Raw genomic sequence first — 21,436 nt, 5'->3', positions numbered from 1 at the left:
TGAAGAACTCTTCTTGGTAAAATAATTTTCAGAGGTTCTAGAGGAGTTCCTAGAACAGAGCTCTTTTTTCTAAGTCATTAGCTCTGATGCTCTTACTCCAGCGGATGTTGGTTGAAGAGATCACATTCTCCACAACAGACTTATTGATATGTAGCATCTAGCCGCAGATGCCGAAGGACCTAAACTTCCTTAGGAAGTACAATCGGCTCTGTCCCTTTATGTAGATGGCTTCACAGTTTGTTGTCCAGGTGATCACAAAGACAACAAAAAAGTTCACAAACTGTGCTTTAAATAATCTTTCCATAGGCTATTCCTTAAAAGTTCAAAAAAATCCACTGGACTTGGTTTCCAAGATTTGAAGACGCTTCGCCACCTCTCCAGGAAACTTTCTCAATTCAAATGTCTGGATCCGCAGTGAGTTTGAGTCTATATATAGACAAGGCCTTGTCTATATATAGACTCAAACGCAGTAATAACATTGAAAGGACAGCTTGGTTTTTGTATAGGGCATTTGCAAGGACTTCCCGGAACGTAGAGATACACTCATAGGAAAATATTACTGAAGCAGAACACAGCAAGAATGTGAAGTTAGATGGGGGAAAAAAACATGTCTGAGGCTTTGGAAAATAAAAGTACTGATACTAACAAGAGAAAAATAAATGTAACTTTTATGGGTGTAAGAATAAGTAAGAGCTACTAGTCACTACATCTTACTTTAAAAGTCTCTAACATAGGGTTGTCAAAAGTATCGATACTCAAAAAAGTATCGATACTGAAATGTTGTATCCGGATACAATACTCATTTTCAAAAGTATCGAGTACCAGTGGCACCTAAACAGTCATTCATCTAAAGTGCAGAATAGAGGAAAATGCACTTTCAGAACACTGTGTGATTGAATAATTCTGTGCACTTTTCAGTTTCAGACTTTTTTTGTAACAGGTGCAGCTACTGAGAATTATTTTTGTTTCTTAACCGGTTTGGCCAGTGTCATTGTTATGTGTGCAAAGCATAGCCAAGGAAGGAACACTTAATTTTTATTTTGTAAGTTTTTTATCAAGCTTGCTAAATATGGTGCACAGCAAACAACCTTAAAATGTTGTTCTTATTGTTTATTGTATTTATTTATTTATTGTATTTTAATTCTTAATCAAAATATTTCTGTTGAAATTTAGAAATTTTATCCTTGTATCGAAAATGGTATCGAGTATCGAATTTTTTCCTTAGTATCGGTATCGAGTTGAAAAATTTGGTATCGTGACAACCCTACTCTAACATCTATTTAATGTATACAAGTTTTAATTTTTTTTTTTTTTTTTTTTTTTTTTTTTTTTAGAGTCCCGTTTTTTGTTCCCAGAAGGAAATTTTATTTCCAACAAGTTGAAAACTCACTACAGCATTAACAAAAATATTTGAAAACATTAAAATAAATTCTGGGGAAATTTCACTACAAATACTGTCCTCTCGTTGATATTCTTGCCTGCAGAGTGCGACAGGCTTCCTGCAGTACCTGGACGTGTCTGTTGGAAAGGAGGTGGCCGCCATCTGCACCAAGAAAGGCCGTCTTGATGTGATGTGTCAGAACCCTCACAATGCAGTCATCCACCTCGGTCACTCAAATGGCACCGTCACACTTTGGTCACCTAATCAAAAGGAAGCCCTGGTTAAAATGCTCTGTCATCAAGGTGGCGTTCGTTCTGTCACTGTGGACAAGACTGGCACGTAAGTGAGATGATGGCTGCAGGATACTGGATTTCTCCTTGAAACATTGTTAATGTTGTAATTAGGCCTGTCGCGATAATCAATAAATCAATTAATCGCACGATAAATAAAAATTATCCACGTCATTTCATTTATCGGTTATATGGTCTCTGCCTGTGTTTTTCTCCTTCTATTGATGACACAGGATGAAAAGGCTTAACTCCAGTGCTATCTACTGACCCCTTCCCTTCCTCATTTTTGAGAAGGGAGGAGGAGTGGACTATCGCATCAGGTAGTCAGCGCGCATCTTTTGTACTTCTGCAGCTTTAGAGCCCCGTGAGGAGTTAGAGGAGTTAGCGAGGTAAAAAAAACAAACCACATCGTATGTTGGAGGAAAAAGCTCGAAATGGAACTGGTTTAAAAGTCGAGCGCAACAGCCGTAGTGTGGGAGTATTTCGGATTCAAACCAAATGACCAAGGCGAACCGCTGAACCTATGCGAGCCAGTATGTCGCATTTGTCATTAAACAGTAGCAACTACGAGCAGCAATACAACCAACCTACACATGCACCTTAAGCACAACCACCCAGCAAAGTTTCTCCAGCTGGAAACTAAAAGTACAAGTGATGACCCGTCTGTAGGGCTGGGTACCGAACTTCGGTACTTTTATGGTACCGACCGAAATGCTTCGGTTCTACAGAGTATCGAAACATGCCTCGTCTTTCGGTACCAAGTTTCGGTGATTGGCTGGAACACTTAAGGTGATTGCGTCATCCAGGAAAAATACACAGGTGGTCACGCCTACAGCCAGGGTTCATGTGTATCTTTTGTGAACTGGTTGCAGCGTCGCGGAACCCCTTTAAAATGCCCCCCAGGTCAACAGTGCGGCTTCACTTTATTAAGACTGATGCTAATAGTGCACAATGCAATACATCGTGCACGGAAATAATTTAAGAGCAGAAAGTCACTCTGTGTTTGACTGCAAGAAGAGCGGACCGCAGCCAGCGCGACCATCCTCCTCTCAGCAGCCCGTGGGCAGAGCAAAGCCAGAGCGGAGTGAATCATGCTGCTTTCAAACTGGACGCAGCAAGAGCAGCAAAATCTCGTCTGCTGCTTCATTTTTGCTGCTTGTACCAGCTTCTGACGCGCTGCTGAAGAAGCTTTGCTGCTCTGGCTGCGCGGTCGCAAAGTGGGTCAGACGCGCGTTGGGCGGAGCTACTCTATCCTTTATTTGCCTTGCAGCTATATTTGCTGTGATCAGTGGGAATAAAGTAGTTTTATTATGTTTTTAAGTGGGAAAATCCACCTGAAAACGTAATCAGTGCAGTCAGTTCATCCTGCCTTCAATATTTCTGTCGGAGCCGCTCAGACCCCCCCCATACCAGCGGTGCGCTGTCAGTAGGATCCCATTCAACGGGCTTGTTTGTCAGACATGGTAATTTTTCTAAAGGAAAACTGCTAAGTAAAAAGGTCCTCACAATGTAACAGTGAATATTAGACACTGAATTATTTATTTTTTTATGTAAGAGGAAAAATGTAAATGGAAAAACAGAGCTTAAAATAAAACTCAAGATTTGTACTTTTTTATGTTGTGTAATTTTCTTTTTTTTCGAATTGATATTATAAAACTGGTATCGAAAAAAGTATCGTTCAGGAACCGGTATCGAAGTGAAGGTATCGGTATTGGTACCGGAACCGAAATTTTTTTAACAATACCCAGCCCTACCCGTCTGTGTCTTCAAGTTTGCGACAGTCCATCATCACTGAAGCAATTAATCGACAGGCAGCATACAAAAAGGACGGCGCAAAGTGGCACGCGCTCACAGACAACATAGTTCATTTAATTGCTAAAGAGATGCTTCCATTTAATATTGTTGAAAAGCCGGCATTTCATAAAATGTTGCAGACAGTATGAATTCCCCACAAAACATGCATATCCCCAACGTGATATTTTGTATATACGTTTTTATTTTCACTGTGGGTTTTTTTCACTGTGGTTTTATCTTTTTTTATTTTTTTTTACCTTTTTTTATTTTATTTTTTTCGTTTTATTTTGTTAACCAGTTTCAGTGTTAAGTGTTCTGTTGAAAATAAAGTGTGTTTATCTTTGGCAGGAAAATGCATGCATTATTAGATCATTTCCATTAAATCAGTGTAAAAAGGTCTTCAAACAATATTATCGTTTATCGCAATAATTTTTGAGACAATTGATCTTTCTGCAAAATTTTTTATCGTGACAGGCCTAGTTGTAATAGTGGTTTCAGTAAAAAAAAAAAATCTATACAGATACATGTCTACCATCAGCACATTTCTTTCTATTTGGTATTCAGAAAATAATTGATAGATTCTTGAAAAAAAATCAAAAGCTGATTTGCTTTGTTACTTTTAACTGTTTAACTGATGGAGAAATGATTCAGCAGAAACAGTTCAACGATTTCTTTTTGGGGCTTTTTGTGTTTTGGCAGGTACATGATCACATCTGGAATGGATAAAAAAATGAAAGTCTTTGACATCAGAGCTTTCAAACCCCTCAGGTCCTACTTCCTTCCTGCTGGAGCTTCTTGTTTGTCTCTGAGCCAGAAGGGATTGCTGTCTGCAGCTACAGGGGACATTGTTCAGGTGATTGTCAGCCATGCTGTGTGAAGATTTACATATATAACAAGGTTTAATAGCTGACTTTAGGTGAAACCAGCCTGGTATTTTAGGCGATTGGTTACAGAGGTATCTTCAGTTAAAGGAACTAAAGATGCAGGATGAGGAAATGAGACGGTGGGTAACCGGTGATGCTTTAATGCTTTTTACTACAAGATAGCTTTTTTTGCAAGACCATCATGCATATTTTATAACCGCAGCATGTCAAACAATGAAGTGAAACAACTGCTCCTCCTACTTCTACCACTACTGAAAAAAAATCTGAACTTCCTGTGTTCAAAGCTGTGGGGAATGTACCTGCAGCATATTATGCACACAGCCTATTCCAAGCAAAGGAGGGAGTGTGATTATTTTTTTTTTTATTAGCACTTCATCATCCATTAGCATTAAAAAAGTAGAAATGTATGTGTATCTTTTCACAATTCCTGCTCTAAGTTCCTATAGAAAAATGTGCTAAGCTACATACACAGTTTGAATAAAGAAAAAAAACATAATGAGTAAGTAATCCAGGTACAAAAGTTATGAAGCCTGTATAAACATTTCAAATCACTGGAAGTCACAAGGTAATATTCATTTTTGGTCATGACTTAATCCGGGTTGTAGGTGAGAGAAATCAGTGCTTGCAGAACAACCAAAAATAATTCAAGTATTCATTATTATTTTACCGTAACCCACGTATTGGCTCCAACTCCAGGCAGAGTTTGCTGCACAACAAAACTGCTGAGACTGACCTCCTGTATGTGTGAGGTGTGGAAAAAAATGTGTGTGAGGTGTGAGGGCCTTACGGCAGCACGTGCTGTTTGCTGAAGATACTATAAACTTAGTAATCGGCGGTTTCGCTTGTTGCCAAAATCTAATCTAATCTTGTTGGAAAAGTAAAATTTGACCTCAATAACAGGATTAATAGGATCGATACGGACTGTTATGTCTGTCTATTGGATATTTAAACCCGTTCAGATACCCATTAGATCAGGGCTTCTGTTTAATACAGTGATCTCAAACTGCGGTCCTTAATGGCTGATGTCCTGAAGTCATTAGATGTATGGCGGCTTTAACAGACCCACTCTAATATGCAGAGCTTCAATGCATTTGATGTGTATCGCAATGTATGGATGGACGGATGGAATATTTTTTTGGCATTTAAAGGATTAAATTCTTGTGTACACAATTCATATTTACAAAGAGAGTAAGTATTTTAACCCACTCTATTATTACATGAAAGTAAATAATTGATGAGCCTTATTTCGTTAGGCATTTTGTTTTTGTGGTTGTGTTATTCAGATGTTTGAAGGAGTGTTAATATTTTTCGCAGCTCATTCTCAACCGAATAGAGACTGCACAGGCTAAAAATCTTTGTTTTAGACAAACTAATGCTGAAAATGTTTCAGTATCTGGTACTAACTTTTTCCTCTTCATTTGGTGTCTCCTTGCAGGTGTACAGGGATGTTTGGAGCACGCCAGTAAGTAAACCCTACATGGCTCACAGAGTCCGAGGATCAGCTTGGGGGTTACACTTTTGCCCTTTTGAGGATGTCCTTGGCATTGGGCACGGAGATGGCTTCACAAGTATGCTCGTTCCAGGTCAGACTCATCTTTATTACCTAGATGAAAACATATTTAATCCCTGAAAGATTATATGTTTAGAAGCTATTTGTAGCAAAAAAAACTTTTTCTTTATATAAATTTTACAGTAACATAAGTCTTGTCTACATGTGTACAGAATGGCAGGATGTGTTTTTTTGATAGGAAACTGCAAAATACAAACTATCATCCAAGTTCTTAGATAATCTATCTGAAGGGCAGATCATATTTGCCTCCTGTTAAGCTTAGGTCTTTGCTTCATTTGCCAATATCATTTATTTTTTTTAATTTTTTGTTGTTTCTACATTATTTGTCCCTACTTGCAATCCCAGGGGCTGGTGAACCCAACTTTGATGGCCTGGATGCAAATCCTTACCGAAGTGCAAAACAAAGACAGGAGTGGGAGGTCAAAGCTCTGCTGGAGAAGATTCAGCCAGAGCTTATTACACTCGACCCCACAGAGCTTGGTCAAGTTGATCGTTCTACCTTTGAGCAGAGGCATCAAAACAGAGTTGAAGTTCTGGTCAGTTTATTGTCTAATTGTGTGTGTTTGTGTTTATTATATATAAAAAGGGCTGCAACTAACGATTACTTTGAAAATGGATTAGTCTGTCAATTATTTTTTCGATTAATAATCAGCTCGCCAAAGGTTTGTTAAAGAATATTTTTACGAAGGTGAAACTAAAACTTATAAAAACATATTGACAGATTAAAAGTTTTTTTTCCTCTTAAATGCGCATTTCTTTAAGTTCAATTCAATTCAGTTTATTTATATAGCGCCAATTCACAACACATGTCATCTCAAGGCACTTTATAGTTCCACCAGATCATACAGTCAAATTGATTCAAAGTTTTCTATCTAAGGAAAACAAGGACAATAAGTATCCAATAAGGGTGAGTTAGTTACCAAATAGTCCCCCCTTCGTTCCTATTTTAAGATTTTATATACTATAAATATTGATGAAAAATGAGACGGTGGGTAACCGGTGATGCTTTAATGCTTTTTACTACAAGATAGCTTTTTTTGCAAGACCATCATGCATATTTTATAACCGCAGCATGTCAAACAATGAAGTGAAACAACTGCTCCTCCTACTTCTACCACTACTGAAAAAAAATCTGAACTTCCTGTGTTCAAAGCTGTGGGGAATGTACCTGCAGCATATTATGCACACAGCCTATTCCAAGCAAAGGAGGGAGTGTGATTATTTTTTTTTTATTAGCACTTCATCATCCATTAGCATTAAAAAAGTAGAAATGTACACTATATTGCCAAAAGTATTTGCTCACCTGCCTTGACTCACCTATGAGCTTAAGTGACATCCCGTTCCTAATCCATAGGGTTCAATATGACGTCGGTCCACCCTTTGCAGCTAGAACAGCTTCAACTCTTCTGGGAAGGCTGTCCACAAGGTTTAGGAGTGTGTTTATGGGAATTTTTGACCATTCTTCCAGAAGCGCATTTGTGAGGTCGCACACTGATGTTGGACGAGAAGGCCTGGCTCTCAGTCTCCGCTCTAATTCATCCCAAAGGTGTTCTATCGGGTTGAGGTCAGGACTCTGTGCAGGCCAGTCAAGTTCATCCACACCAGACTCTGTCATCCATGTCTTTATGGACCTTGCTTTGTGCACTGGTGCACAGTCATGTTGGAAGAGGAAGGGGCCAGCTCCAAACTGTTCCCACAAAGTTGGGAGCATGGAATTGTCCAAAATGTCTTGGTATGCTGAAGCATTCAGAGTTCCTTTCACTGGAACTAAGGGGCCAAGCCCAGCTCCTGAAAAACAACCTCACACCATAATCCCCCCTCCACCAAACTTTACACTTGGCACAATGCAGTCAGACAAGTACCGTTCTCCTGGCAACCGCCAAACCCAGACCCGTCCATCAGATTGCCAGATGGAGAAGCGCGATTCGTCACTCCAGAGAACGCGTCTCCACTGCTCTAGAGTCCAGTGGCGGCGTGCTTTACACCACCGCATCCGACGCTTTGCATTGCACTTGGTGATGTATGGCTTGGATGCAGCTGCTCGACCATGGAAACCCATTCCATGAAGCTCTCTGCGCACTGTTCTTGAGCTAATCTGAAGGCCACATGAAGTTTGGAGGCCTGTAGTGATTGACTCTGCAGAAAGTTGGCGACCTCTTCGCACTATGCGCGTCAGCATCCGCTGACCCCGCTCCGTCAGTTTACGTGGCCTACCTCTTCGTGGCTGAGTTGCTGTCGTTCCCAAACACTTCCATTTTCTTATAATACAGCTGACAGTTGACTGTGGAATATTTAGGAGCGAGGAAATTTCACGACTGGATTTGTTGCACAGGTGGCATCCTATCACAGTTCCACGCTGGAATTCACTGAGCTCCTGAGAGCGACCCATTCTTTCACAAATGTTTGTAAAAACAGTCTGCATGCCTAGGTGCTTGAATTTATACACCTGTGGCCATGGAAGTGATTGGAACACCTGATTCCAATAATTTGGATGGGTGAGCAAATACTTTTGGCAATATAGTGTATGTGTATCTTTTCACAATTCCTGCTCTAAGTTCCTATAGAAAAATGTGCTAAGCTACATACACAGTTTGAATAAAGAAAAAAAACATAATGAGTGAGTAGTTATGAAGCCTGTATAAACATTTCAAATCACTGGAAGTCACAAGGTAATATTCATTTTTGGTCATGACTTAATCCAGGTTGTAGGTGAGAGAAATCAGTGCTTGCAGAACAACCAAAAATAATTCAAGTATTCATTATTATTTTACCGTAACCCACGTATTGGCTCCAACTCCAGGCAGAGTTTGCTGCACAACAAAACTGCTGAGACTGACCTCCTGTATGTGTGAGGTGTGAAAAAAATGTGTGTGAGGTGTGAGGGCCTTACGGCAGCACGTGCTGTTTGCTGAAGATACAATAAACTCAGTAATCGGCGGTTTCGCTTGTTGCCAAAATCTAAAACACAGAAAGAGTTGTTGTATTTGTCTCTAGGCGCTTTTTAAAAATAAAACTTTAAAGAGGGATTTGTAGAGTTACTAAATTGTTGGCAATAGTGGATGACAGAAAGCTGCTCTTCAATCCCTTTGGCGTGACTGTGTTTTGTTGTAAAAGTAAAATTTGACCTCAATAATAGGATTAAGAGGACCGATGCGGACCGTTATGTCTGTCCATTGGATATTTAAACCCGTTCAGATACCCATTAGATCAGGGCTTCTGTTTAATACAGTGATCTCAAACTGCGGTCCTTAATGGCTGATGTCCTGAAGTCATTAGATGTATGGCGGCTTTAACAGACCCACTCTAATATGCAGAGCTTGAATGCATTTGATGTGTATCGCAATGTATGGATGGATGGGTGGATATTTGACACATTATAAATATTTTTTGGCATTTAAAGGATTTAATTAATGTGTACACAATTCATATTTAAAAAGGAGAGTAAGTATTTTCAACCCACTCTATTATTACATGTTAGTAAATAATTGATGAGCCTTATTTCGTTAGGCATTTTGTTTTTGTGGTTGTGTAATTCAGATGTTTGAAGGAGTGTTAATATTTATCGCAGCTCATTCTCAACTGAATAGAGACTGCACAGGCTAAAAATCTTTGTTTTAGACAAACTAAAACAGGATCCTCCAACACACAAGAGAAAGCAATTACTGCTCTTATCAGAATCTTTACTGAGAAACTCATCATTTACTCAAGACTTAAGTACAGTCACAACCGGATATTCTTATCCACAATTACTTTCACTTTATCTCTAAAGTCTTCATTAAAATCACTGCATTTAATACCGTAATGCAAATGTTTTTTTCAGCAGATTGCTTCAGGTTCTAATAAAAAAAAAAAAAAAACATGTCTTACCTCTCAATGCCTGGCAGTTGGAAGTTATCTGTAACAGAATGTATTCAGCCTGAACACCCTATTGATGTTTCAGCTCATTATTTTGTGCATATAAGCTCAAATCACCGCAACTAATATAGATGAATCTCAATTAATGACGTACATTGAAGCTGTAAAGAAACCTATAGATATTTAGAAAACATTTAACCCTGTTTTACACATTTTAACATTCAATTCATGGATAATCTAAAGAAAAGTTTAAAGCTGTTTTTTAATCTGAAACCTACAGCTCATCACGGCATACTAAGTTTAGTTCCTTTTAAACTTATAACTGCATTTTTAGTTTACTCTTATCCTCTCCACATTATAAGTCAGGCATCCCCAAACTTGGTCCTCGAGGGCCGCTGTCCTGCAGGTTTTAGAGGTTTCCTTGCTCCAGCACAGCTGATTTTAATTGAAAGCTGATTAACAGGCTTTTGCTCTAATGCAATCATTATAATCAGCTGTTTTAAAGCAGGGAAACCTCTAAAACCTGCAGGACAGCGGCCCTCGAGGACCGACTTTGGGGATGCCTGTTATAAGTGATAAAAGTTCTTCAATCTCTACAAATATCCAGCTTGGCGCTGATTCCTCCTTTAAATTCCCCTCGTCAGACTTAGCAGCTTTGAATGTAAATGTATTAAAAAAAACTTAGTTGCCATGTTGTCCTTTGCGTGTCCTACATGTCTTAAAATTATGTGTGTGTGTCTTAGTATATGAATGTATGTGTGTGTGTGTGTGTGTAAGAGAGAATATATGAGGGGATCTATATGTGGGAAACTTGTCAGGACCCATCCTACAACTGGTTTTGGAAGAATAAGTGTCTCTTGGAGCATTGATCCTCTGCAACATGCAAAACAGTTCAATGTTAGGACAATCAGGTTACCCTGTTACCACAAAAGCTTTGAACCACAAGAGTCTTGGGGTTCAGGTGTCCCCACACCCCATGAAGGATAAGTCTTTACCTGTGTCTTCAGCAGTGTCACACAGAGGCGGAAGGAATCAAAGCGTCAAAGAAGGGGATCCTCCTTTCAAGTGGAATGTTTATTTGCTGAGAGCTCAGGGTTGTACTCTGACTTGTTTCTGCATTCCCAAACCCCGGCAGTTCAGTTCCTTAAATTGCTGAATTCGACTCCCTCTCCTATAGTCCATTGAAAATGTCTCCATAAAAAGTGCTCCGATGTAGAATAATAAAAGAAAAACAAAATAACAAAAAAACTGTTCTAACATCCCCAGAACCAGTCCATAGTCTGTTGTAGATGGTCTGCATATCTTGACCCCTGACCAGATCCAAAAATGTGAAGGAAAAACATGTTCTGATATGTGTTTTATCTAATAAGCTATCATTTTAAGTCTGCAGTTCCATCTACTTTGATTGCAGCTGCAGGTGAAGTAAATTCAGGCGTTCTCATAGCTTCATGCATGAAATATGTGGTTACCCATCACAAAAATATAGCTTCTGTAATGCTAATTTTAAATCGGCTCGCATTTAGTGAAGTTTTAAATTCTGGGCATGATATTGAAGTGTCATAAGCACAATTAACTCATTAAGTCTTCATCAATAGTTGTTCTAATTTCTCCTAAATTGTAGTTTGTTATTACCTCTTTATTATTATAATAGCAAGTTCATTCTACTGAATCCTTCTTTTACAGGGCTTTGATCCACTTGCCAAGGAGAAATTTGTTCCAAAATTTAAGAAGAAAGGTCGCAGCTCTGCTGGTGGTGTTGAAAGACGCAAGAGACAAGTGGCCCATCAGGACCAGAGGGTATGTAGTTAAAGATTAAATTCATATTTTCTAAATGCAAAATAGCTGCTTTGGTACCTGTGCAACAAACCAGCCTTTTCTGTTATCTTGCTTGTCATATTTTACTTCATTAATTTGTGTAAAACAGGTAATTAGTTTTAGTGGTGTGCTCCAAAATATGTTGTAGCCCAATAACATTTCCAAATCTTCTAATAAAAATCAAGAACTTTAGAGGATTTCTTTAGGATTGTGTGTGATAGACCAACATAAAAAGTGGATAGCTTTAAAGAGGAAGAAGAATAATTCAATGTTTTTTAAAATCTGTGCGCAAACAAAATCTAGCTTTTCTTTGGTTTTTAATTCAATTAAGAAATACTTTATTAATCCCAAGGGGAAATGAAATCTTGTAGTATCTTGTAGTAGATTCATACTTTCATTTGTTGTTCTAACACACAGCCAGTAGGGTGTGTTTTAGAACAACATATTCATAAACAATATATGACAGTCTGAATAATATCTGATTAAATGACATAATGCTTATGTTAAACCTTTTTTTTCTTCTAATAAAAGAAAGGAATGATAAAACTGGTTAAATTATGTTAGAAATGATTGGCCATTATCACACTCTGGGGTGTGGTAGGTTTCACCATCATCTTGGAATTGTTGTGCTTTTTGTTTAGTTTAATTCTTTGAGAATTGTTTTATAAATTTTTTTTATTAGTTTTCTTTTGTGATTACTTCTCTGGATCAAAAGATGGACCTGGCTCATGAGGAAGTTGGCTTTTCTCATAAAATGGGTGGGACTTTGGAGCTAACATTTGTTGAGGCAGGTCAGATTGATCTTTGTTTGAATTAGTTTTTCAAGCTGTGAACTCTGACACTTGGTGGGTGAAATTGGTGTGAGCCACCTAAGGGACTCTTCTGTCTTCTTAGTTGTGGGGGAGAGCCACAGTAGAATTAGGGTGGCTGGACATTACTCCAGTTTTAACCACCTGGCTCCACCGAGTGATGTATTTGGCTCTCTCCGTCTTCGTCACTAGATTGACTTTCATACCTTTGTTTTCAGGGTTGTTGTTTTTTGTGTTAGCTCAAAATTTTTGTGACTTTAGGTCTTATTTTAAGAACTGTATTTATTTGAACTGGTTTGATATCCTGTTGGCTCAAAGTCTTCTCACTTGGTTTATGGCAAAGCTTCACAGTTTCATTGGAAGCCTTTGATCTCTTTAGCTTTGTCTGTCCTTATCTAAGCTTCTGACAATAAATGTTTTGCAGCACTGTCTCTGTGCAGGGTAATTTGATATTCAGCTTTTCTAGTTGGTATTTATGCCGATGCAACAGAATGAATTGACAAAGAACATCTGAAATCAGAATGTTTTCAGTTGGTTTTTGAATCAAGTCAGTTCATTCTTGAATCCTTGCTTTACATAGAGTGAGGTTTAAGCTATTTAGATGATCCAACTCATCTAGATATGAGTGGATAAGGATTACAATATCTGTTGTTTCTCTATGGCTGCGAAGTCAAAGACATGTGTAGCTGGAAGGATGTTTGAATCCATATATAGCTGATGATGCAAAACACAAATTATCAAGAAGTTTTCAAAATAACAATCCAGTCAGTGTTCACTTTATATGTCTATTTAAATATACATTTGGCAAAGGCTTATTTTTATTTGTAGTCACAGGTTATCCTTAAACCTGTGATATCAAAGGAACTCTTTTAATTTAGTTTTAATGATGCTTCACATTGTTTTATGATTTACTAGCTTTTTAATAGCATGCTTAACCTTTCTCAGATGATTTATTACCAGTTTTCGTGCAATGCTTACTAGCAATTTATGCTTCACCTTTTCTTTAACGGATTTTAACCTCAGATTAACCCAATTTAAATCTCGTAGCACATCTTGTTCTACACAACATAAAATAAGTTTTTTGGAGTCTTATCAGACTAATAGGGAAAGAAAGTTAAAGTTCCAAGCGTTTAACACCCGAGGGCCGCTGCCCTGTTTGTTTTAGACGTTTCCCTGCTTTAGCACAGCTGATTCTGATGATTGCAGTTCAGCAAAAGCCTGTTAATCAGTTATCAATTAACTAAAGGTTATTAAGCAAATAATTAAAGCAAGAGAAGATTATTTGACAAAATAATATGTTATTAACATCATGGATTTGCATTGTGAATCTCTGTGAAAACATTCCAATTACTTTAAGTTAGTTAAAAGTTAATTTGACCTGATTCAAAATTCGGTTTCTGGATCTCAAACACAAAATCCATATTAAACTGTGATATCATTGCGTCATCTCATTGACTCTGGGTCTCAACTACACTTTTCCTTCTGCTTTAGACATAGTAACTTACGGTAGTTTAGCTGAGGTTTACTAGTTTAATCAAGAGTTTTTAACTGAAATATGTTTGAATTGTAGCTGAAAGATTTTGTTAATAATTTCTTATATGTTGAAAGGAACTTGTGATGAATTAATTCTAAATATTCGCAGAGTTTTCTGTCTGACCATGATTGAACTTGATTCACACATTCATTTGTTCTTCAAACACACAGCCAGTAGGGTGTGTGTTCATACACACTATATGAAAGTCCAAATATTATCTGATTAGATAACAGTTACTGGGGTAGGAAATGAATATATTAAAGTTACACAACACATCTCATATCTTTTTTATGACTTTCAAAGGAGAGGCATTTATTCTCTTCCTTTGCCAATCATTAAAGTTGTGGAAGTTGATGGGTTTGGATTTTAATCTTTGTTTTATCCTTATAAGGAGACATAACTCCTCATGCATTGTTAATTTATTAATTTTGTTTAATTTATTATTAAATTTGTCTAATTTGAGTTCACTTCAGCCTTCTTTGTGGACCTTATTCGTGTCACTAACACCACTTAACCTCTCAAAACGTGGATGTTAAGTGGGGTAATAAGTCAGAATCCATAAAATTCCACCAGTAAAATGTTTACCAATGTAGATATGTTAGACATCATTGGAAAGCTTAGATTCTCCACAATTCAACAACCGAGATAATTTTTTGGACACAGCGAGCACTAAAGCACAATTAACACAGATATAGCAGCATGTCAAATTATAAAGATTAAAAGTAATTCAGCGTATTAGTAATAAAAATATTCCATAATAAGGAAATCGCCCATAACGTCCGGTTGTTGACATCAGAAAGATCGGCTGGTCATAGCTTATTCTCAGCATCTTGCTGATATTTACTTAATACTTGAAACTTATTTCCTTGGTTGTTAGCCCGCAATTTTTGGTATGGTTCTTTACATCATCTTCTTATCTACAAGACACAAGCGTCTGCATATTTTTAATGACGCGAACTGAACAAGATATAGTCCCCGAAATCTCACCTCCGGTTCACTTGCTGTCAGTCTGTGACGCGCAATATGATTGATGTTTTAATCTCTGTTGCTATTGGTTAAGACCACGTGGGGTGTTGGGCTTTGTAGCCAATGAAATAAGGTTTTGAATGAGCCCAAATGTGTGTAGTTTATTTGAAGGGGTACCGCATTACAGGCTTGTGTTAGAGAGAAACACGGACACCTGCGGGTGGAGCCATTGCGCGCCGCTCCAAGCTGACAAAAGTTCCAAACCCCACAGCTCTGGAACTGTTGTAGCTGGAGGTCTGAAATTTTCTGCATTTGTGGTTTACATTATGTAGAACAAATATAATACAATGAGACCTGCCTATTGTCAAGAATGTCTTTATTACTGCTTTTCAAAAAAGACCTATCGTTTCTAAGAATAAAAAAAACAACTTTGAGTCATGTTTGAACTGATGCAGCTTGGTCTGTGTTCTACTCACCCAATTTTAATTTATATATTCAGAAACTAGAGGGTATTAGCTTTCAAATAATGTATTGCACATGTAATTTGGGCTACAGTTCCTAAGTTATTTGCTTTTCCATTTGGGTATGCAAAAATGAGGTGGATGTTAAGAGGTTAATGTTTATACAGAATGAGTATTATCCACACTAACCGTCAACTTGCTGGCTGTTGCAGGATGTCATTCGGAAAACTGTGGAGGACAGACAGAAAATGGAGGAAGAGCGAAAGAGGACAGAGGAGAAGAAAAGAGCTCTGTCTGGGAAAAGATCTGCTCTGGACAGGTTCAAAAAATAAAAAAGGACTCATTGTGCAACTCAAAACGCAGCGACACTCTGTGGGAGCAATCTTTGACCTCCATATGGAAACATGGCCCAGTGGTATGCAGAAGTTCTGGTGGTTGTGGGCAGCTAGGGCCAGATCTGATGGGAAACAGTTCATGAAATCAATGTTGAATGCTCCGGCTGCTCTGCTCTACTTATCGACTGTAGCCCAAAGCAAGTCCTGTTTATGTTCATGTGATGGACCTTAGCCTGCATTAGCTGTAACCCAGATTCTTTTTATACTAAAAGCTTACTGTATGACTTTGTTTTTCTAAGCTCTGTTAAGATTTATTTTTACAAAAACATTTAACAGAAACATAAAACAGATTGACCATAGTGCAGCGTTGCCATTTGTTCAAATGCATTGACATAACACAGCTTTCAAAACACGCTGCTCTAAATAGATGTAAATTCGTAAATGTATCACATTTTGTACAAGTATTAAAAATTGGTCCCTAAGACAGAAAAAGGCTCCACTTGTTTACTTCAGTTAAGCCCATAATTATTGAAATCTCTGAAAATTTTAGACTTCATGTTTTTTCTTTTATCCAATTGTTATTTTTAAGGGAAATAGCGGCCATCTCCAAAGATCCTAAATATGTTGTAGAGGGTTTAATATAGTTAAACTAGTTTTTTTTGTTTGTTTTTTTTTTTTTTTTTTACAAGTTAGATTGAAAAATTTTACTGCTTTCAATAGTAAACGAAGAGGGGGAGTGGCTGCCTAGTGGTTAGGGCATAGAGCTTGGAATCCTGAGGTTCAAGCCCCACTCACACAGACTGCCACTCTGGGTCTCTGAGCAAGACCCTTTACTCCCAATTGCGCCCCAAGATGGCAGCCCTTTGCTCCCCAAGTTAATGGGTTAAAAGGTACATTTCTTCAATGTGAGATGAATAAAGTACAATTATTATTATTAAGAAACAAACTATTGTTATCACAGCAGTCTGTGAGCTGTCATATAATTGATGGCCTAAATTTTTTTTTTGCATTTCTGCAGTTATATTTGAATTAAGATTGAATTTTAGTTATGAGTTTAAGTCTTCAGGGTTAGAAGGTCTTTACGTCATAAACTTAATCGTTAGCTTCCTCCACAGATGTTCTATTCTTCCAGACTCTGGTTAGTCAGCTACGATTAATGGAGTCATGTTGATAAAGATTACTTACGTCTGCCAGGGGTTTGTTTGTGGGTCTAACAATACTTGAAGACAAGTTTTTTTGCCAAGCTTCATTACTAAAATACTGTGACAGATAAATATTTTACATATAGCACAACTGTTTTGAAAATAAAAGCTGTTTAGCAGACTGCTAGGATCAGTGGAAATTGATTTTTGTGTTTTCTGGCTGTGGTGCTAATGATAACTAAGATTTTGTGCGTATTTTACAGTACAGTTCTTTTCCAGAACCATCTGTGCACATCAACTTAAAGGGACTTCCCAACCTTCTAGTCATGTTCTAATGCATATTTGAAATAATATTATGACCCTTTAATTGTTGACATTGACACAGACAGGGCCTAATTAATTGGTACACATGAAGTTGATAGCAGGAATAGCTTGTCAGGATGTGGTTATACTGATGCCATATCAGGAGGGCTGCTATACAACTATCCTCATTAAAAAGGACATTTTTATATTGCAAAGATGGACTGGAATTCAGTGAATATTAACTCAAAGAACTACACTGCAGTCTAACATAAGTACTTAACTGTTATCCTATTTTGCTGGATCCGGGCTTAGAGGAGAACACGTTTCTAAAAGGACAGTGATTTATTGGGAAGACGGGCATGAGAAATTTAGCATTTTTATTTATTTGTAATATTTTGCCATATCTCCTTAAGAATTATTATACATCCCAGAGCTCTGATGACATATGTTTTGTATAAATTTTTGTATAAGTCATGATTTTACATTCTAGCTCCAACTTTTACATACATAATCGCATCATTACATATTTTTTGTCATTTGCTTTAAAGGAGACACTGTCCTTATTTGCAAAAGTGTTACTGTTAAATGAGGAAGTTATGTTCCCTAAAAAGGCGCAACAGCTTTTTAGCTGGACTTGGTTTCCAAGGTTTGAAGATGTTTCACTTACCCTCCAGGAAGCTTTCTCAATTCAAATGACTCCTCTGTTTCAATTTGCATGTGCCAAGCAATACAAACCCTTGTCTATATAAAGCCTCAAACTCACTGCAGATCCAGACATTTGAATTGAGAAAGCTTCCTGGAGGGGAAGCGAAACGTCTTCAAACCTTGTAAACCAAGTCCAGTGGATCGTTTTTAAACTTTTACGGAATGACTCTGACCTGGATGACTGAGAATCCTCATCAGCATATTTTTCAGAAGAATGAAGTCAGATACTGACTCAAGAGTAGCTTGCAGTTCTAGTCCAACGGATTGTTTTTAAATTTTTACGTAATTCTTCTGAAAAGCGTTTTAAGTTATATTGCCTCAAATAATTACTTTCTGAGCTCACCGGATGCTATCCATACTCTGGTCATGGACAGGTTGTGTTAATTTTAGCTGTATTTTCTGAAAAAGTAAACAATATTTGATCTTGATAAAACTGGGTTTTATTTAAAATGTAATAGTGGTAGTTTGGAATTTCCTCTCTAAAGTAAAAAAATTTTCACCTGTTTTGTTTAGCTTGCATAAAGATGTAAGAAATACTATTTGGCAGAAGAGCACAAAGGAAAGAAGCAGGCTGGTTTTACCTGGGATGTGGGTGTTTATTGGTGTCATAATTCCATTCATACAAATAAATAAGGAAAACCAAAACTTGGCAAATATATATATCCTACATTTCCTAACTAACATTTTTTTCATCAAGGCACACCAGAGATTCGGCCTAGTCTGAGCACTTTAACTCTGAGCAGTTTAAAATCTGCTCTTTGTTGGTATAACAGGTGTTAGAATCACTTTGAGTCACTTGCTGCAACATAAACCGTGAGAAAAAACTGTCACCTGAACTGGTTATTTACATCTAGTGTGTCAATTTCCTTTGTACCTCCTTTTAAATCTCTTGCCTAAAGAAAATTTATAACATGAACTTGTACTGAAGAGTGTTTTCACGCAAGAATTGATTTGTTTGATCTGATTATATTGCTTTGGCTTTGCAGCACATGCATGGAGGCTTTAAGACTAAGTCCTACTGTCAAATGATCTAGCAATGGACTGATTGTGTGTAAATAGCCGATGCTTGCAGCATTTAATTATTCAAAGTACTTTGTCTCAAAGCATTTCTCCTATATGCATTCATCATGAGCAGCTGTATAAGCAGCATGTTTGTAAATGTTCCTCGGCTGCATGTTGTCAAATTTTGATGCTCAGACCAAGAACTAGAAATCCTGAGGTTACCGGTTTTCTAAAAAAAAAAAAAAAAATGTATGTGACAATCTTATAAAAATAAATATCTAATAATGACAATAGGCATAAATATTATCAGTGCAGGTAGATTCGCAGCTTGTAGAATAACTGTGTGAGGCAAGGTTCCCTTGAGTCTAATTTAAGTCAATCCTCCAGGCCCAGGGCTGAGCCCAGCATCGCCCTGACTTTGCACATCCCCAGAGAAGCACGCTGAGTCAGCCAGGAACAGGGCGGGGAGGAATGGACATCTTTCCAATAATCCAACATCTCCTTGGGAGTGATATGATGGACAGACACCATGGCCTGATAGCAGCAGCGCCCGTATGGCACAGGTGGACCCCCGGAGAAGAGAGGGCAATGTGAGGGCTGCACCCCAGCAGCATATGCACAGAGGCCAACAAACACATCCTCTGGAGGTAAAGGTGTGGATAGAGGTGATGCTGAGGCTGCAAGGGCAACTTTAAGCAGGGCAGAGCGGGAAAAGACATAAGCTGTACCACTGCAATAGTCAGGAAACACAGACAAAGGGTAGGCCCCAGAGGGGAGGTAATGCTTGCTGTCTGGATCACGGTTTGGGGCCACATGAAGATGGACTCTGCCAAGATACAAATCTCCTTGCTCATAAGGGTTCCTGCTTTTGTTTAAGAAGTGAAGGAGAGCACTGGGATTAAAGAAAACGTCGTCATCCACTTTGGCCATGAAATGAGCCTGAGGGCAGAACCTGCGGACCCAGCCAAGCATGGCCAGGGTCTTCAGGGTGAGGTTGGAGTAGGAGTCCAAAAATCGGCCCTGGATCAGGTCCCCTTTCTCCCTGGCTTCTTCTATCAGCAGCTTTCCCAGGCCGGGGTCAGTGGCAACACCAACCATGAAGAGGGTCATGAACCTCAGTCCTCTCACCTCCACCTCTCCTCCCCAGGTGTCTCGGATGGCTTGGCGTGCCCGCTGATTTGCAGGTGCAGAGGTCACCAAGGCGATGAGGTAAGGCTTGGCGCGCTGGCACACCAGCGGGCTGGGCATGAGCAGAAACTCCTCTGGTTTGGACTGAGGGAGGCTCTGGGGCGAGATGATGGCCGCATGCGTCTCCACCGCCCCGCTCATACCCATCGAGGTGACCCACGTCTCAATAAAGTCCAGGAAAAGCAGCGCCAACACCGCGGCGCACGCCAGGACCCCGCAAAGGGACGATAAGACACCGGTCCTGCTTCCGCGCTTCCAAAATCTGGGCTTGCAAAATCCTCTTCCGAACATAAACGCCGTCATCACCCCCCCCCCTGCTTTAAAAAAACAAACAAAAAAAAAAAAATCTGGCTGCTTCCTTTTAACTTGATTTGACGTGAAGACGCATCCTGTGCCGTGCGCTCGTTGCGGTGCGTCTTTTCCTCTGGGTATGCTGCTCCTTTCTCTTTGCGTTTAGAATGATGGATATGCAGTTGCGCAAATGCTGCTGTCGTTGCAACAGTTCTCTGCTTCTATTACACTTTCAGTGTTATAAAGAGCTGGCGGATAATAACCCAGCGCAGAGTCTTAGTCCCTTAAATGTAAAGGCGTTTAATTGTTAAAGTAATCTGCTCCTTGAAGCGATGGGACGTCCGATTTCCTGCTGCAGCGCATCGATCCATTTTCTGGGTAATTTTAAAAAATCCACCGCATCATACAGCTGCGCAGTCTCTTTGATGTGCGTTTTTATTTTCCATAGATTAAAAAAAGACATCCCCTCGTTGGGAAATCCCATAATTTCTATTAAATCCACATTGCATCATCTTACATCAACAAATATTAATCATAATGGCGAAGCTCCTCCAGGGTAAAGAATAAGATCTATAAGCAGACGCCCACAAGTCTGTCCTGAGTCCAATAAAAACAGCGTTTTTTTGTGCGGTTCCTCACAGATGAGAAGAAAATTTTCAAATAATGATACAAAAAAAGGTTCCATATATGTAGGCCTATATATATATTAAATTTTATATGATGCGCTCTGCAAACGCGGCTTTTCTTTCCTCCTATTGTCATCCTATCCATACCTGGAGGCTTTGGGCGACACCTAGTGTTATTCTGGGGTACACATTTTATTTTATTTTATATAATACTTGTCACCTATATAGATCCATTAAACATAATCTGGAGTTATTTCAGTTTGTTTTAATTGCTATGTCTTACAACTAATGACAGACCAAGTATTTTGTTGGAAAATAAAAAGGATTTCTGTATCAGAACTTGCATTATTGCCAAAATCATGTGAAATTACTGACTTCACAGCAGGTTGTTTGCCAGCAGAGTAAACCTCAAAAGGTCCTTCATAAAGGAGCCGTCTGTTTACAGAGTGCATGTGAATGAAAAAGTGTAACAGAAAAAAAGGTAT

General features: G+C 38.6%; 2 protein-coding genes across 2 annotated transcripts in view; one reads left to right on the top strand and one right to left on the bottom strand.

The window, feature by feature from the left end:
* wdr46 (WD repeat domain 46) overlaps nt 1-16,118 on the top strand; it is a 33,222-nt gene extending 17,104 nt beyond the window's left edge. Inside the window, exons 9-14 of the mRNA XM_038271514.1 lie at nt 1,485-1,720; nt 4,165-4,318; nt 5,785-5,932; nt 6,265-6,455; nt 11,458-11,571; nt 15,572-16,118. Coding sequence (XP_038127442.1) covers nt 1,485-1,720; nt 4,165-4,318; nt 5,785-5,932; nt 6,265-6,455; nt 11,458-11,571; nt 15,572-15,691 — 963 coding nt within the window. The 3' untranslated portion in view covers nt 15,692-16,118. The remainder of the gene's footprint in view (nt 1-1,484; nt 1,721-4,164; nt 4,319-5,784; nt 5,933-6,264; nt 6,456-11,457; nt 11,572-15,571) is intronic.
* Nucleotides 16,119-18,419: 2,301 nt separating this feature from the next.
* Nucleotides 18,420-21,112, bottom strand: b3galt4 (UDP-Gal:betaGlcNAc beta 1,3-galactosyltransferase, polypeptide 4). The gene has a single exon (XM_038271337.1). It carries the CDS (start codon nt 20,335-20,337, stop codon nt 19,222-19,224), a length of 1,116 nt encoding a protein of 371 aa, XP_038127265.1. The 5' UTR covers nt 20,338-21,112; the 3' UTR covers nt 18,420-19,221.
* Nucleotides 21,113-21,436: the final 324 nt, after the last annotated feature.

Source organism: Cyprinodon tularosa, unplaced genomic scaffold, assembly GCF_016077235.1.
Source record: "Cyprinodon tularosa strain WSP-4 unplaced genomic scaffold, ASM1607723v1 ctg8, whole genome shotgun sequence".
Lineage (NCBI taxonomy): Eukaryota > Metazoa > Chordata > Actinopteri > Cyprinodontiformes > Cyprinodontidae > Cyprinodon > Cyprinodon tularosa.
Note: the sequence above shows the minus strand (reverse complement) of the source record. Positions and strands in the feature narration are given on the sequence as shown.